Source organism: Rhizomucor pusillus, assembly GCF_041956525.1.
Source record: "Rhizomucor pusillus strain CBS 183.67 unplaced genomic scaffold VTP01scaffold_17, whole genome shotgun sequence".
In the NCBI taxonomy this organism is placed as follows: domain Eukaryota; kingdom Fungi; phylum Mucoromycota; class Mucoromycetes; order Mucorales; family Lichtheimiaceae; genus Rhizomucor; species Rhizomucor pusillus.
Window position 1 is genome coordinate 171557 of NW_027192159.1, and position 14473 is coordinate 186029.

General features: G+C 43.1%; 6 protein-coding genes across 6 annotated transcripts; 3 read left to right on the top strand and 3 right to left on the bottom strand.

Annotated features, from left to right (window-relative positions):
- Nucleotides 1–30: 30 nt before the first annotated feature.
- VTP01DRAFT_3520 (uncharacterized protein) lies at nucleotides 31–2137 on the top strand (the record flags this gene model as incomplete). Its single annotated transcript, XM_069382101.1, has 9 exons — nucleotides 31–169; nucleotides 398–483; nucleotides 544–789; nucleotides 850–862; nucleotides 967–1146; nucleotides 1219–1440; nucleotides 1554–1765; nucleotides 1845–2060; nucleotides 2123–2137. 9 exons carry the CDS (start codon nucleotides 31–33, stop codon nucleotides 2135–2137), a joined length of 1329 nt encoding a protein of 442 aa, XP_069236262.1.
- Nucleotides 2138–2259: 122 nt separating this feature from the next.
- VTP01DRAFT_3521 (uncharacterized protein) lies at nucleotides 2260–3508 on the top strand (the record flags this gene model as incomplete). Its single annotated transcript, XM_069382102.1, has 3 exons — nucleotides 2260–2915; nucleotides 3197–3398; nucleotides 3464–3508. 3 exons carry the CDS (start codon nucleotides 2260–2262, stop codon nucleotides 3506–3508), a joined length of 903 nt encoding a protein of 300 aa, XP_069236263.1.
- Nucleotides 3509–5626: 2118 nt separating this feature from the next.
- VTP01DRAFT_3522 (uncharacterized protein) lies at nucleotides 5627–5980 on the top strand (the record flags this gene model as incomplete). Its single annotated transcript, XM_069382103.1, has 1 exon — nucleotides 5627–5980. One exon carries the CDS (start codon nucleotides 5627–5629, stop codon nucleotides 5978–5980), a length of 354 nt encoding a protein of 117 aa, XP_069236264.1.
- Nucleotides 5981–7833: 1853 nt separating this feature from the next.
- On the bottom strand, nucleotides 7834–10042 carry VTP01DRAFT_3523 (uncharacterized protein; the record flags this gene model as incomplete). Its single annotated transcript, XM_069382104.1, has 7 exons — nucleotides 7834–7844; nucleotides 7921–8436; nucleotides 8795–8921; nucleotides 8982–9221; nucleotides 9291–9466; nucleotides 9807–9812; nucleotides 9868–10042. The coding sequence occupies 7 exons, from the start codon at nucleotides 10040–10042 to the stop codon at nucleotides 7834–7836; spliced, it is 1251 nt and encodes a 416-aa protein (XP_069236265.1).
- Nucleotides 10043–10475: 433 nt separating this feature from the next.
- VTP01DRAFT_3524 (uncharacterized protein) lies at nucleotides 10476–10845 on the bottom strand (the record flags this gene model as incomplete). The annotated part of the gene is made up of 2 exons (XM_069382105.1): nucleotides 10476–10521; nucleotides 10577–10845. 2 exons carry the CDS (start codon nucleotides 10843–10845, stop codon nucleotides 10476–10478), a joined length of 315 nt encoding a protein of 104 aa, XP_069236266.1.
- A 437-nt stretch (nucleotides 10846–11282) lies between these two features.
- Nucleotides 11283–11597, bottom strand: VTP01DRAFT_3525 (uncharacterized protein; the record flags this gene model as incomplete). The annotated part of the gene is made up of 1 exon (XM_069382106.1): nucleotides 11283–11597. One exon carries the CDS (start codon nucleotides 11595–11597, stop codon nucleotides 11283–11285), a length of 315 nt encoding a protein of 104 aa, XP_069236267.1.
- Nucleotides 11598–14473: the final 2876 nt, after the last annotated feature.

Genomic DNA, 14473 nt, shown 5'->3' on the forward strand with positions numbered 1-14473 from the left:
GTTTACTGTACTTCTTTCCGACGCGTTACCATGAACAACGCCACTACCCAGTCTTCCTCCTCTGTCCCTCGTGAACGTTTGGAGAGCGTGACCACCTTCGTGCAGGATTTGCACAAGTTCTTCCAAGAAGGGCTTAAAAAGGGTTTCTCCTGGATTTACAAGGACTCCCGTCAAGGATGAAACCAAAACCCGCGAGATCTCTGCTGCTCCTGCTGAAAGTAAGAATAGTGAGTGACTTCAAAGCAACATTTATCTGCGGCCCTTTCAATATGCTTATCTCTATTCTGATTATAAAAAGCCGATGGTACCGATAGCAATCGTCAAAAGAGACGGCGCGTTGCCAAGACTCTGTGGCGAAAGCGCTATGTTTGCCATTGCGCGAAGGCAACTGGCTAAGCTAGGGACAGCACCGGCGGTGCCTCTGGAGAGGCCAGACCGAACCAGAATGCGTCAAAGAAAGTTGGATGCCCAGCGAAGCTAACGGTGGCTTGCTTCATGGAGACCCCGGAGCAATGCACCTTTAAGTTTGTGAACTAGCACCAGAATCATAGACCTGGAACCATCGAGGACGTGCAGCATTTGCCATGTCCTGAGGATCTGACAGCTGAGATCGCGGAAGAGCTGCAGAAGAACTACCCCGCGGCCAAAATCCGGGAGTACTTGCAAGAAAAGCATGCCGATGAGCCTGCAACTTCAAGAGCAGCCAACATCCACGCCGGCGACAAGAACAACTTGAAGTACAAGCTCACCATGCAGCAAATACGTCGCGAGCAGGACGACTTGATTTCGGTTAAGAAGGCTCTGGAAAGCTTGCAGCAAGAAGGGCTCACCATATGAGATGTGTGTCAGGGTCTCGGTCTGGGTAAGTACGCCTTTTGGCAGCACAGCCTCCTCAAGGATCCTCAAGCCTGGGGAATAGATGCGACCCATGACATTGGCCCGTACTCAAACGGCATTCTTATACAGTTGTCGTCAGAGAGCAATGGACGGGTAGCGGTATACCAGTAGCCTACCTTTTTACAAATGACCATTCTGCAGAACCTCTGAAAGAATGGTTGTATGAGCTACGCGACCGCAGGCTGATCCCGGCAAAGATAACAATCGATGTCAGCCTGTCTGAAGGTAATGCTCTAGAGCATGTCTTCGGTAACGCTGTCTCGATCCAATACCGCACCTGGCATGTCCAACGTGCCTGATCGCAGCAAATTAATGCCAAAGTGAAAGTCTCGGGAGCCGATAGCGATTCCGGAACCGTTAGAAAGCATCTTTGCTTCGATTTGCACGGGCTAATGTATGAAGAGGACCCCGTCCAATTCGACCAGAGGCTCGAGCAGTTTCAGTCGAAGTGGGCATCACATCGAGGATTCGGGACTACTTCCAGCGGCAGTGGCTCAATAACGGCAAGCATGTTCACTGGGCACGCTGCTACCAACCAAGCATGTACAGGAACATGGAAACGAATAATTTCGTCGAGAGTTGGCACAACCAACTGAAGACAAATTATCTCGATCGCCGAAGAAACTAGCGCTTGGACTTCTTATTGCATGTCTTAGTTCACGCTGTTGAACGGGATATGCAATGGAACATCCCTACGCGCACTGTTAACATCGGGCGCATGAGCCCACAAGAGCAACTGTTCCGCGCGCAAGAGATCAAGGCGGGGCAGTTCCCTGCAGCGCGACTAGAATCCGCTGTAGTCAAGATCAACGACGCCTCCTTCAAAGTTGCCTCTTTTCAAGAAGGTAACGTGGATGCTCGATATCAAGTAAGTACATATAGCCGATTGATGATGCTGGTCTCGTCGTCATATCGTATCCATCTGCTTATCTCGCGTTTTCTTACAGATTCAAGCTGATGGGTTGCACCTCAGCCACTGCATGTGTGATGCATTCCGCAGCAATGGTCGTGCCTGCAAGCATCTTTTCCTGGTCGCTCGCTTGCATGGCGAATATCACGTCCGTCCACCGCTTCCGTCCTTCAACAGGCAAGATCTGCCAGACATACCGGCCACGCAGATACCTCCAACTGTCGTGCCACCTACAGTATTCTTAAAAAGTAGTGTCGCAGGCTTTGAAAATCAATGTCGCAGTTTCAAAAGTACCTGTCGCATTTTTCAAAATAGATGTGGCCTGCTTAGGAATCAAATGTCGCTTACTGAGAAAAGATTTGTCGCAGAGAAATCTTGGCATTTCTGGGTATGTATTCCCGCCATTGTATTCCCTCACGGTTCTCCTTTTTCACTACTTTACCATTTCAAACATGATTGCACAATTTTTATACGAAGATGGACAAGGAAATGCTGTGGATGAGAACGGTAGACCTGAGCCCATGAACTACATCGTTGACCAGGAACAATTTGCTCTTGAGACGATTAGTTCTCATACTGACTATTTGCAAAAGAAGCCTGCGGAGAAATCTCGAGCTAACGCGATGCAAGTAGATAAGCCTAGAGATGAGGATTCTCATATGAGGGAAGTGACTGAAAAACGTTATACTTCTTACACTCCTCAAGACAAGGCCAGATTCTTTAAACTGAAGATTGAGAAGTGTATGAGTGCTTCTGCTGCAGCGAAACAATTGGGTATTCACGCTGGCACAGCCCAGAGATGGGTCAAACAATATGAGGAGCGTCCCGATAGCATCTTTGAGAGCGGTAAAAAGAAACGTCGTAGACGTATTCTGACTGAGGAACACGTAAAGGTCGTTATTGATTTTATTGATGGTAATCCCTCCGCTGTTGTCGCAGAAGTGACTGAGCATTTAATGCACCAGTTCGATAGTCTTAAAGTCACCCATAGCACTGTTTATAATTTCATGAGGACAGAGTGTAACCTTTCCGTAAAACAAGCAGAGTTCCAGTCTGTGGAGAGAAATTGCCCAGAAAAGATTCAGGAACGACATGATTGGGTTCGCAAGTGAGAGTAAACTGACATGGACTTCTTGACCAACTGTGTGTTTCTTGATGAATCTTCGTTTCATATCAATATGAAACGTACGAGGGCTTGGTCTAAGAAAGGTAATCCTGCTGTTGTTACCGTGCCAAGCACGAGAGCGAAGACCACGACTATATTGGATGCTATCTCTGCTTCAGGGTTAATTAAAGTTAGCTTGAGAATACCCAAACCTAGTAAGAAGGGAAAGGCTGGACAGGATCTGGATATTTGAGCACTGGTACTGTAACGGGACACTATATTAGCTTTTTGAAAGACACTTCGGATGAAATGAACAAATACCCGCAAATGAAAGGTCACTACCTGGTCATGGATAATGCTCTAATACACAAGTCTGAAGATATTGCAAAGTATATCACGTCTCGAGGATATCGATATGCTTATCTACCTTCATATTCTCCTGAACTGAACCCAATTAAGCAGTTCTGGTCTGTCGCTAAAAGCAAAGTTAAGCGCCATAGATTTCTGGAAAAAGAGGCTTTATCGACCCGGATTAGTGATGCTTGTAATAGCATAACATTGAGCAATTTCCACGGTTTTGTTTCTCATTCACATAATTGCTGGGATAAATGCCGTAATAGAGAAAATATGTAATGTTGTATGGCTTCAATACTAGCCAACAACATGCAAACAGGTAAGTATGTTATTTGCTTTTTCCTGTTACTTCCTATTTTAGAAAACAAAAGATATACAGTGTTGGAAGGATGACTACAAAGTGGGCCACTAAAGCTGAAAGTGGGCCATACAAGCCAGAGTTGGGCCATTCAAACAAGCTACTTTTACTTCTCATATATACAGTGCTGGAAGCACAATTTGGTCAGGCTCGGCGAAAATGGAACAGTAATATGAGCCTGAGTCGTGCTACAGTTGACTGGGTCATCTTCATAAATATGAGCCGCACTCCCCGAATCGGGTCGGCTAGGGGAATCTAAATCAGCCATAGCAATATATGGGTCGACCCATGAACTCGAGTCAAAAGCCAACATCAAGGAAACAAGTATATATTTTATGTTCTCTCCGACTGATTAAGCCATGTCCCAAAGGTTAGCGAATGTCGTATCCAGCGTTGGTTGTCTATGCGAGTAATCTATAGTGGTACCCAGTGGGCAAGTTCCTAATTAGTTGAAATATGCCATTGCATGCGGTCGTTCCAGCAAGTGGTGACCATGATGCAGTGTCTCACAATTAACAGGATACCCTTTATCGCACACAACGCATCTTTGGTTTCATTAATATATCAGCAAAGCAATGGAATGACCCGTTTATTTCACGGCTTATCAAGCATACTTCAATGAGCAGGTACAAGCACTATAGTTCTCTTCGTACTTAATTTATCTTGCCTTTTGCCAAGATGCATCTGCGCAAACGAGATCACTATGGAAAGCAACACTTGTCACAGCAACCCCAGCATCTGTCATCTGATTTGGTTTTAAATGTGTAGTGTACTGCGTCTGAGCTGTTTCGAGGGAGGGAGGGAATTTCCTTGTATCCCGTGTATGCTTGCGACCACCATGAATGTTACGGTGGTAATAACAGGCCCATTGAAACATAATCATGGCTAGAAACCAAAGTGGCGAGATTGGAGTCAAAGTTGATGTGTTTAACTGCGCATCTCGCATATGCTATGTCGCATGAAGACGGGGTTGAAGGAAATGAATCAGAATGAGCATTTGCTTTATCCCACGATGCACTTGAACCACGTTTGAGGACTGACTATTCTGCAATCAGTTCCTTCATCGCCGCCATTTGGCCTTCCGAGAGAAAGGCAGTGTTAATTACGTAAACAAGAGATTATCATTGATGCAAAGTGCAACTTGCACTGTCTTTCTAAAATCTGATTGAACCTTACACATACCATCCACTGCAGCATATTTTCATTTTCATTTTACTTTCAAAAAAAGCCCGAAGGCCAGAAAGAAATGATAAGGTAAGAAAGAAAAATTAATCATATATAAATAAAGATACGCCACGCCGCAAACGGCAGATAACAATTCTATTCCTCGCTTCCTCCTTCGGACAGTTAGCCCTTGGCACCTTCGCTGCGCTCGGTAGGACAAAAATATGCCTCACACTTTCATTGGCTCGTTTGGCGACAAAAAAAGAGTTTATTTTGCTCCTTTTTTTATCAAACTGTTTACTGGTTGCTATGGCAAGTAAAACAAAACTTGTGGCTATTATACACCAATGCTTTGAATATCAAAAGGTGTACAGTTCTCCTCAGTTGCTTCGACAACACATGCCAAAGCACAAAATACAATTGCCATATCGCGCAACCGGAGTCAGACAATGTTAACGATGAGTACACCTATGTTAAGATAACCAACTCGCACGACGCCATTGAGAAGCATTTGGTTGTCCTGCTTGCACCACTCATTGTAAAGAAATCGACGAGTCGAAGACCCATTATTATGCCAGCCATTCAGAAACTATGCCAGAACAATCACAACGCCTCCCATAGACACAATCGCAAGAAGAACTAGCCACAGGACAGCGACAAAGTCACAACAGCCAAAACCAGTCTAGCAAACGACGCTTAAGCAATATCGTGGAAAGTGAACTGTTAGATCCGTCATGCCTATCGGTTTTGCCTCTTGATAACGATGATCATCTCTTGATCAAAACTTCGATGCGACAATGGCGTTTTACAAGCTGCAACTCTCTCTATGTCAACATAAATGGAAACTGTTACTCGAAATCACATCCACTGCGCCATGGCAGCCAGCCACATTCTGCTCTTGTCACGAAATCAATATCCGGAAGATTTGTCACCGTATTTCAGCAAACACGATCTCAAGGCAACCATCGATAGTATTGAGACAATGTATGGCATTAAGAAACTTCCCATGTCAATGAAGGCGTCTACCAGCATGATCAGCATTATTCAAAATCTTACCATGGGGACAATCAATCGGGATAAAGCGATTGCACGCCTTTTGGATTTGGATCTTGTCACAAATGAATACAAATTCAAAAAAAGCATCATTGAATTGGACCGAAAGCTTCCCCCCGTGCGTATTGCGGAAAATTGATCCATTTCTATGTGGATTATTCGACGATCCGGACGAGGGCATATATTTACGATGGACCAACGAAATAACTTTGGAGGCTCGGCAACATGAAGATTTATCCGCGAAGCGTCCTGATATCTGCATAACCAGCTTGCATGGGATGACATGGATGTCGAACCATGGATATGGAGAAGCAAAATCGGCCGCTCAAGGCGAAAACAACTACCTGATTTGCCATGATCTTCTCCGCATTGCTATATTTTGCAAGAACGCGCTTGATGTACAAAACATGGAAGGTGTCCTTGGCTTGCAGATAATTGGAAGAACAGTTACGTTCTATATTTTGGTTTTGCCAGCCACGGGTTTGTATATCATGTATGAACCGGAAATAATCACGATTCCTAGTTGCTTGGATGATTGAACGAAGCTCATTATGGATATGCCTCGCGCTTTGCGTGTACTTGATGCCTTCAATCGCATCTGCAACCGATCAGTCCGTCCGTCAATGCCCATGCGCCACCGCCCAACAATCAGCTCTTCCGCCTTCAATCATATCTTTTCATCATCCCAGGATTGCAAACGATCATGCCATGTGAAATATCGACAGAATTAAATAATCAAGTCAAAATAAAAAGAGCTGTTCGATCCACATATTTCACTATTTGGCCAAAACATTCCTTGAATCCGTTGAATTTTCAAGATCCTAACAAAAACGAAAAAACAGAGGAAAGGGAGATTTGTTAAGCATTTTGTTGAGCATTTTGTTAAGCATTTTGTTAAGCGTTTTGTTAAGCATTTGTTTTCATTTTACAGGAAGATTCCGTAACCTTCATCGAGATGCTTACCAAAACACTTTGCAGAATGATCAACTGCGAATGCCTCGTTGTTTACTTATAATACTTCCCTGTGGCCTACAATGCATAGTTTGTCTATTGTCGTGTCTGACATTAAAACAGAGGCGTTGCTGAAGCTATATTGAATTGCAATTAGTGCGGAGCTTAGTTAGTGAAAAGGTTTTATTATAAGCCACGTTGATAAGTTATATCCGAGATGTAATAGGCACAATCAAGCCCCATCTTCATCTCGAAGAATAAAAAACGATCTCAACGACTCCCGCGTTATTTTCGATTACTTATCAACATCTCACCTACCAATCTGTTATTTACTTACCCCGGTTCTTATCACTGTATTATGGGTCTGATGAAGTTTGCAGACTCTTACATGGGCTCTTTACTTCGGCATTTGTCCCAGCATTTGTAAGAATGCGAAACAAAACCTTCGAAGTGATTTTTCTCCACACTTTTGCAGGCTTCCGTAATTCTCTTTGATAAGGTATCTTCTTGCAAAAACCTATGGCGCTTCACCTTGCTTTTTGCCAGTGCCCAGAATTGTTCTATTGGGTTAAGCTCAGGCGAATACGTAGGAAGATATACGCATTTATATCCTCGGTATTCGATATACTTAGCAACATTTTCATGCGTACGAATGGGTGCATTGTCCATAACTATATAATGACCTTTCATATGCGGATGTTTGTCCATTTCATTTAGAGTCATTTTTAAGAAGCTGATATAGTGACCTGTTACAGTTCCGGAGCTTATGTATCCTCCGGCCTTTCTCTTCTTCGCAGGTCTTGGCTTTTTTACACCAACCGCAATTAGACCTGCGGCAGAGATAGCGCCCAATATAGACGTTGTGTTTGCTCTCGTTGTAGGTCGAGTAACAATAGCACGCGTACCTTTTTTTGGACCAAGCTCTTGACCGTTTCATGTTGATATCAAAAGCAGACTCGTCAAGAAACACGCAATTCGTCAGAAACTTCATGTCTGTATTTTCCCATTTACGAACCCAATTGCATCGCTCCTCAATCTTTATTAGACTGTTTCTTTCGATAGAATGAAAGTCAGCTTTCTTCAGCGAAAGATTGCATTCGCTTCTCATGAAATTATAAACCGTGCTACGTGAAACTCTAAGATCATTGAATCTGTTCAATAAATGCTCAATCACTTCAACGACAGCAGCAGAGCAATTGGCATCAATGAAGTTGATAACAGCCGTTTTATGCTCTTCGCTCAAGATACACTTACGACCAACTTGTTTACAAGTCTCAAAAATGCTATCAGGACACATGTTGTACTTCTTAGCCCGTTTCTGTGCAGTTCGAATATGAATTCCCAACTGCTTCGCTGCAGCTGATGCGCTCATACACTTCTCAATCTTCAGATCGAAAAATCGAACCTTATCCTGAATGGTAGAGCGCACATAATCAGGCTTTATGTTGGCCTCCTTCATAGGTATATCTTCATCTTTTCGCTTTTCCATCAACATTGAGTAAGCCGGTGAAGATTCACTAGAGGTCGCATTTCCCAAACATTCACTATGAGTCGCAAGTGTCTCAACAACAAATTCATCCTGATCAACGATGTATTCCGTAGGCTCAGGACCGCCTTTCTCATCAACGACATTTCCATGCCCATCTTCGAATAAAAAAAATTGTAAAGAATTGAAAACATACCCAGAAGAAGAGAAGGTCTTTCATTTATACTTTTTGAATGCCAAGAAATCATGGTGATACGACATCGTTTTCAAAAGCACGCGACATGGTTTCTAAAAATATGACTTCCATTTCTGAAAACGCGAAATTGATTTTGACCAGCGAACGACATCAATTTTGACTGTCCGCGACATTGCTTGTTGGAAGCACTGTATCACGCTTTTCTTCGAGCCGCCGTAGCTTAGATCGCGTCTTCTCGATCTCCTCTTCAAGCAGGTGATAACTTTTCTGTAGTTTTCTAAATTAAATTGAGAATGGGAAAAAGAACATTTTCGTGCTACATTTTAGACTTGCCCTTTCCAAGTTGGCGAGGTAGATGACGACGAGTGAGGTTTGTGGGGGTGGGCGGTATCGCGCTTTCTGGTGTTGATACTGGCAACTATCATCATGACCTTCATCCAATCCGCCCTGGGATAAGGGAATTTGATTAGAGCAACTCACTGAAGACAACGATCAATAATTCCGTACCTCATCCTCAACGTCTGAGTATTCTTCTGGCACACGGGTTGTTTCAGCTGACGCCTTGCTTTTTTCAACCACAGTAGTGTCGTTCCTCCCCCACCCCTGAATGCCTGAGCCTTCTTCAGCATGATGTTGTTCAAAATGCAGGCATCCAATATTTCCACCAAAGACTAGCTGGCAGTTATTGTTGATCTGATCGATCCGTGCAGACGTTTCTTGGTTGCTGGTGTCGCTTTTGTTCGGTGCCTAATTATGAGTATAACTATGAGTATAGTTACTGACAAGAGACATTTTCAAAAAAGGAATGGTATTGACCTGGAGTTTGAGAAGTTCGGTAAGAAGTCGCTCGGCATTTTTCAGCTTGGATTTAACAGTTGACTTCGCGATGATGCTAGTCAGCTCAATTTTTGCAAGCTGGATGGGGTCACGATCTGGATGGCATTGCTTGCACGATTCGATAAAGGCATAAAGTCCAACTGCCGGGCGAGTTGCTGCGCAAGTAGTTGTCACTCATGTTGATCACGGAGAAGAGCACTGTGGCACGATACGCGCGACCAGACTTTCAAGTTGTATTAAAGGTGACGTCAATCTCTTTTTGTGCTACTGTTTTTTCCGGAACCAATTTGCGTTTGGAGCATCAATTTTGCATCGCACTCGAATCAAATTTGGACCTTGGAGAACAAATTAATCAACATTCTCCTAAAATTAGAGTTCGTGCACACTTGCCATTTAGCCCAAACTTGCTTACGAGGCGATGCGGGCACCTCAAATAACGCAAATGATCTCTCAATGAGTGAAACTTCGACATTGGATGTGTGAGTCGTGACTTACCGATAACTAAACGAAATATTTATCAATATATTGTAAACTGTAGGCAATTAAATGGACCTACGTAGAGATGTAAACCCGTTAGGGTCCCACATTCGCGGTGGTGATATTCGCTTGGACGAAAGGTGTAGGCCACTCGTTACGTGACCAAATGCACATCGCAATGTAGAACATGTTTTTGGATGCATTGGTGTTTCGGTTCGATAGGGTCCCACAGCTTTTGCAGACTTGGATCCCATGGTGCTTGACACCGTCGTCCGTAATCATGTTATTGAGAGTTCGCGATAGGCAAGCATGACATATTTGTTAATTATTCTCTCTCAGTAACTTTAACCATGATAATAGCTGACATAATGAAGAAATATTTCTGCGTTGGAGGTCTTCCCAATGGAAAGTTTGATTCGATATATTCAATGCGAAGTCGCCGTTTCTCCTTGCTTAGCATCTGTTTCTTCGTTTTGACCCCGTCATACCGTAGTACTCTGCTGTTGAGCATTTTCTTACTTCGTGGACTTCTGACCCACACCCGTAGGACGCATTGAAGACATCTCGCCGACCAGGGTCAAGTGCACAAGGACGGGAATATGATGAGATCTCATTAATGCTAAAATCGTCCAGTTCCAATTCGATTGCCCTTTCTTTCTTCCTTCTCGCACAGTGAAAAGAAGTCTGCTAGCCATTTGTTGTGATCTGATTAGTGAACATGCAGCCTTCGTCCCTAGTACCTTTGTAAGAACTCTATCACCGTCGACTGTTGGCTTAATATAACTTACTTGAAAAAGCGGTATTTGTCAAGATTGAAAACAGTTTGGAAAACCGTCAGACGCTGATTATCTGTGCGTGGAACGGGCATTTTCAGCAGCCCAGCCAGTGTTTCTGCATTGATATTCGATAAATCTCCAGTTTCGAGAAGGCAGAGGGACCAAGGAAAATAGACGGGGTAAAGTGCGCGTATTTGATTTCTCTTGGACATGCGGCGTCTGTTGATGCTCGTCATGATACTGCTGTAGAATGTAATGTAGCGCGTGTATGAAATTGCCATGTTTTGCAGCCATTTCTTCGGTAGTACACGGCCGTGGCATGTATGGCATCAATTCCATCCAAATCTCTTGTATCGCATTGCCAATTTCAATGGAGCATGGTAAAAGATATCGTGGCATCACGGGATTACCACCGGCAAGGATCACATATAATTATTTGCAATTTTTGATGCCATATTTTTTTTGCATTTCCTACATAAAAACATCATTAAATAAGCAAGATGTGAAGGATGCCTGATGACGGTCGTAAAATGCGTACTGGTACGAACTTTTGTCACTTGAAAATAACATATTTCTCAACCCTGGATTGGAAGTACTCCACGATAATATTGGTGTAAGCGTCCTTTATGACGTTGCAGGCGGATGCAAGTGTCTGAGCATAGTATTTGAAGTTGTTCACGGGGTAAAGGAGCGCAGGATACTGTGTCTTGACTGAATTCTAAGAATCCAGTAAGTCGTCAGGCAAGTTTGGATTATCATTCTTAATTTCTTGCCCAAGGACAAGCTGAGCCATTGAGTAAAAGAACTGCTGTGAGAACACGTAAGTGGGGATGCTGCTATGAGGATGCTGGACGATATAGATATCCACGAATAGCATGACTCTGATGACGACGTTTCGCATGAATTGTGACAAGTTTTGAATACCTTGCAATAGTTCTTCACTGTATTCGTCACGAACAACATCCAGAAGAGGTACTGTTCGGATGAAACGTTCGACACTCCCGCCAAAGCGTTGTTCGACAAGTTCCTTCATGTTGGGTCCATGATAAGGGCAATCCTTGGAAGATGATCTCGAATGGTTCGTCGAGCCACAACTGGGACATGGTTTTGCATTCGGGTTCTTGTTCTGTTCATTTCTTTCAATTTTTTCCTGCTTCTTCCCCCTTCAGTCCGCCTCCTTTTTCGTCCGACTGGTTCATTTTTGTTTATTATCAATGTGTACAAAACCTACAATAATTATACTAACCTCTTTCATGCTCGAACAATCTGCACTTCTTGTTCCTTTTTGACTTATGGCCACTTCCGCCGCGGTCTTTGCAAATGACTGCAAAACAGCAGATTAGTCTCATAGCGTATGCTTGTAATCATCTTGCATGTATCTTGTTCTCGTTCTTTCTGAGTTATTTTCCATGTCTTCTTGAAAAGCAATAGCAAAAGTGGAGGCTACAGTGCTATCCCCCACGAGACCAGTACGGCAGAGAAGAGCTCGATGAAGGAAGACAAATTCAAGCTGCCGCTATCCATTGTGATGAATAGAGATGAAAAAGGAAGAAAAGCGTTTGCTCTGCGATTACGCAAGACAAAGTTGTACTGTCAATGCAGCCTCAAAATTTTCCGTTCTTGTTTCTCGATCGTTTCAAGCCCTTTTGGTCTATATATTTTATGGCTTTCCGTCCTCCTGCGTCGTATACTCATAGGGATCACTTTTCACATACACCTACTGTATTTTGAGTCATTATTAGGCTCACGATACATTTTGCAATGGATGCTTTCCTGTATCCTTTTCAGCATTACATTTTTTACTCCAAAAAATAACGACAGTATACCTCGCATACAAGTACAGCTTGTCTAATAACCTAGAGGCGAAAAGGAGATGCTCTAAGCTCTATATTATATGGCCAGGCCTTTTTAAGTTGTTTACACGTACAAAACTTATTAAAACGAAGATGGTATACGCTATCTGCCACAAGCATGAATCCAGGAGATGTTTCCTTTTCTTTGAAACGATTAGTGTCGACTTCAGTAACAGAGATCAATTTCTGTGATGCTTAACATAAATACTTTTTGATTTTAGTTTTCTTTTTCTATGATGACCTATGTGATAACCATATTCTTGGAAAACTAAAATTGAATATAGCAGATAGTAGGGTTTAATATCTTATAAGAGAGCCATCTCTTGCTGAGTAGAACGAGTGCAATCGTTCTGCCAGCTACGACTTTGGACGGTTGGCTGTTAAATATAACTCAGTAAGCTCGCGAGATAATTGAAGTTATGCTTGCTTGCAGGTAATGGACTCAGAAGCTGGAGATCTCACCATATATTTCAGTCGACTTTAATCGTATTGATTCGGGATAGCTTTGTTTAGTCTGCGAGTCTTTAGGCACTAACCACAAATGCACACGCGACGAGTATCCGGAGCAATTTTTATGCATTTGAAGACATTATTTCTACATGAAGTTTATTCGGCGATGGACAACATGGCCTCAAATTAAATTTACATAGTTACAAATTGGGCCTATGTAATGTTTATGACTTTAACAATGCGAAGGAAGGCGGCAATCGCTTAGCTGCAATGGCAAGCAGAAGGAGCATGAAGACATACTGCCAGTGGAGATTGGAGGTCGGACAAGGTCGTTAGGTCTGTCGGTGATCCATATGCCTATCCGAGGTCTTGGGAGGTAATTGCCTCCTGAATGATGGGACAAATCCTGGATGACAACCAGAGATTGGGACGCGGTAGATATCCTGGCCGTCCGTATATCTCTCCAGGGCGGTATCCTGTTTCGCAGGATGGAATAGTTTTAAAGAACGTCGGTTGATCGGCAACAGAGACGGTAGCCCGATTGTCTATCGATGGACATGAGGACATGGATGACTTCCTTTCCATATCGACATAATAGTACAGAAAACGATACGTATCCGGTCTAGCTAAAATTGTAGTAGCACCTTGTAGCAAACTGTACGAATTTGCAGAATATCTCAGCTAGCGAAGTTTACTCTCTCATTGCTTTGACCAAGATGAACCGCCATCCTCAGCCTATGACAGCCTTCTCAATTATTTTTTACATATCGACCAAAATTAAGTTCCTTTTGTGACCGCGAAATTGAAGTCAAAAACCTGTAGACATTTAAGAACCTCAAATGGAAGAGTCAGATGGTTTGTGCATCCAGTTCTCCGTATGCTCGGTTTTCTTCTCGATGGCTGATTGTGGGCGACTCGTCCGGGACATCTTTGCAAACACCAAGTTTTGTATGGGCGGCCCTCTGGGGACATGGTCAGTTATTTTGCGTTGATTGCCGTGGCATACGGAAACCTCAAAAGGTTACATTCTGGTTTACATATACATTGTTGTTATTATCATAGTATTTGCACTTTTTGTACTAAGCATTCAAGAATCACAAATGGAAATAGTTCCAGATGGATTATGTTCCATGGGTTTGTGGCGAGAATTATAGTTGGAAGGTATTGTAATAACGAACGCTATGCGGGTCGCGGCACACTGTCTCGATAGGTGGGTGGCCAAACATGAGAAAGACAACCTCCAAGTGAAACCGACCACGAATTAAAGGATACTTCGCAGAATAGAGAAGGAAAAGAGCCGAAATCGAAATAATAGATGGGGAGAAGTGATATAAATGTAGTATGATATAGTGCAGTGGTGGTGAAAGATAAATGACAGTAGCGTCGATGAAGTGTGTAAAAAACGCGGGAATATAGAGTGAAGCCCTTGGCTCCTATATAGCACTGTTCTATTAATGTGATGACATTATATTTCTATGTATGCGACAGAAAAAAAAACTGTACATAGCATTGTGTGCATTCATTAACTCCATTGAAGAGTTTTGAGCCAACCTTTGAGGATGTGATTAATAAGGACCCTGCATCAGCGTGCGTCTAAGGAGGTCAT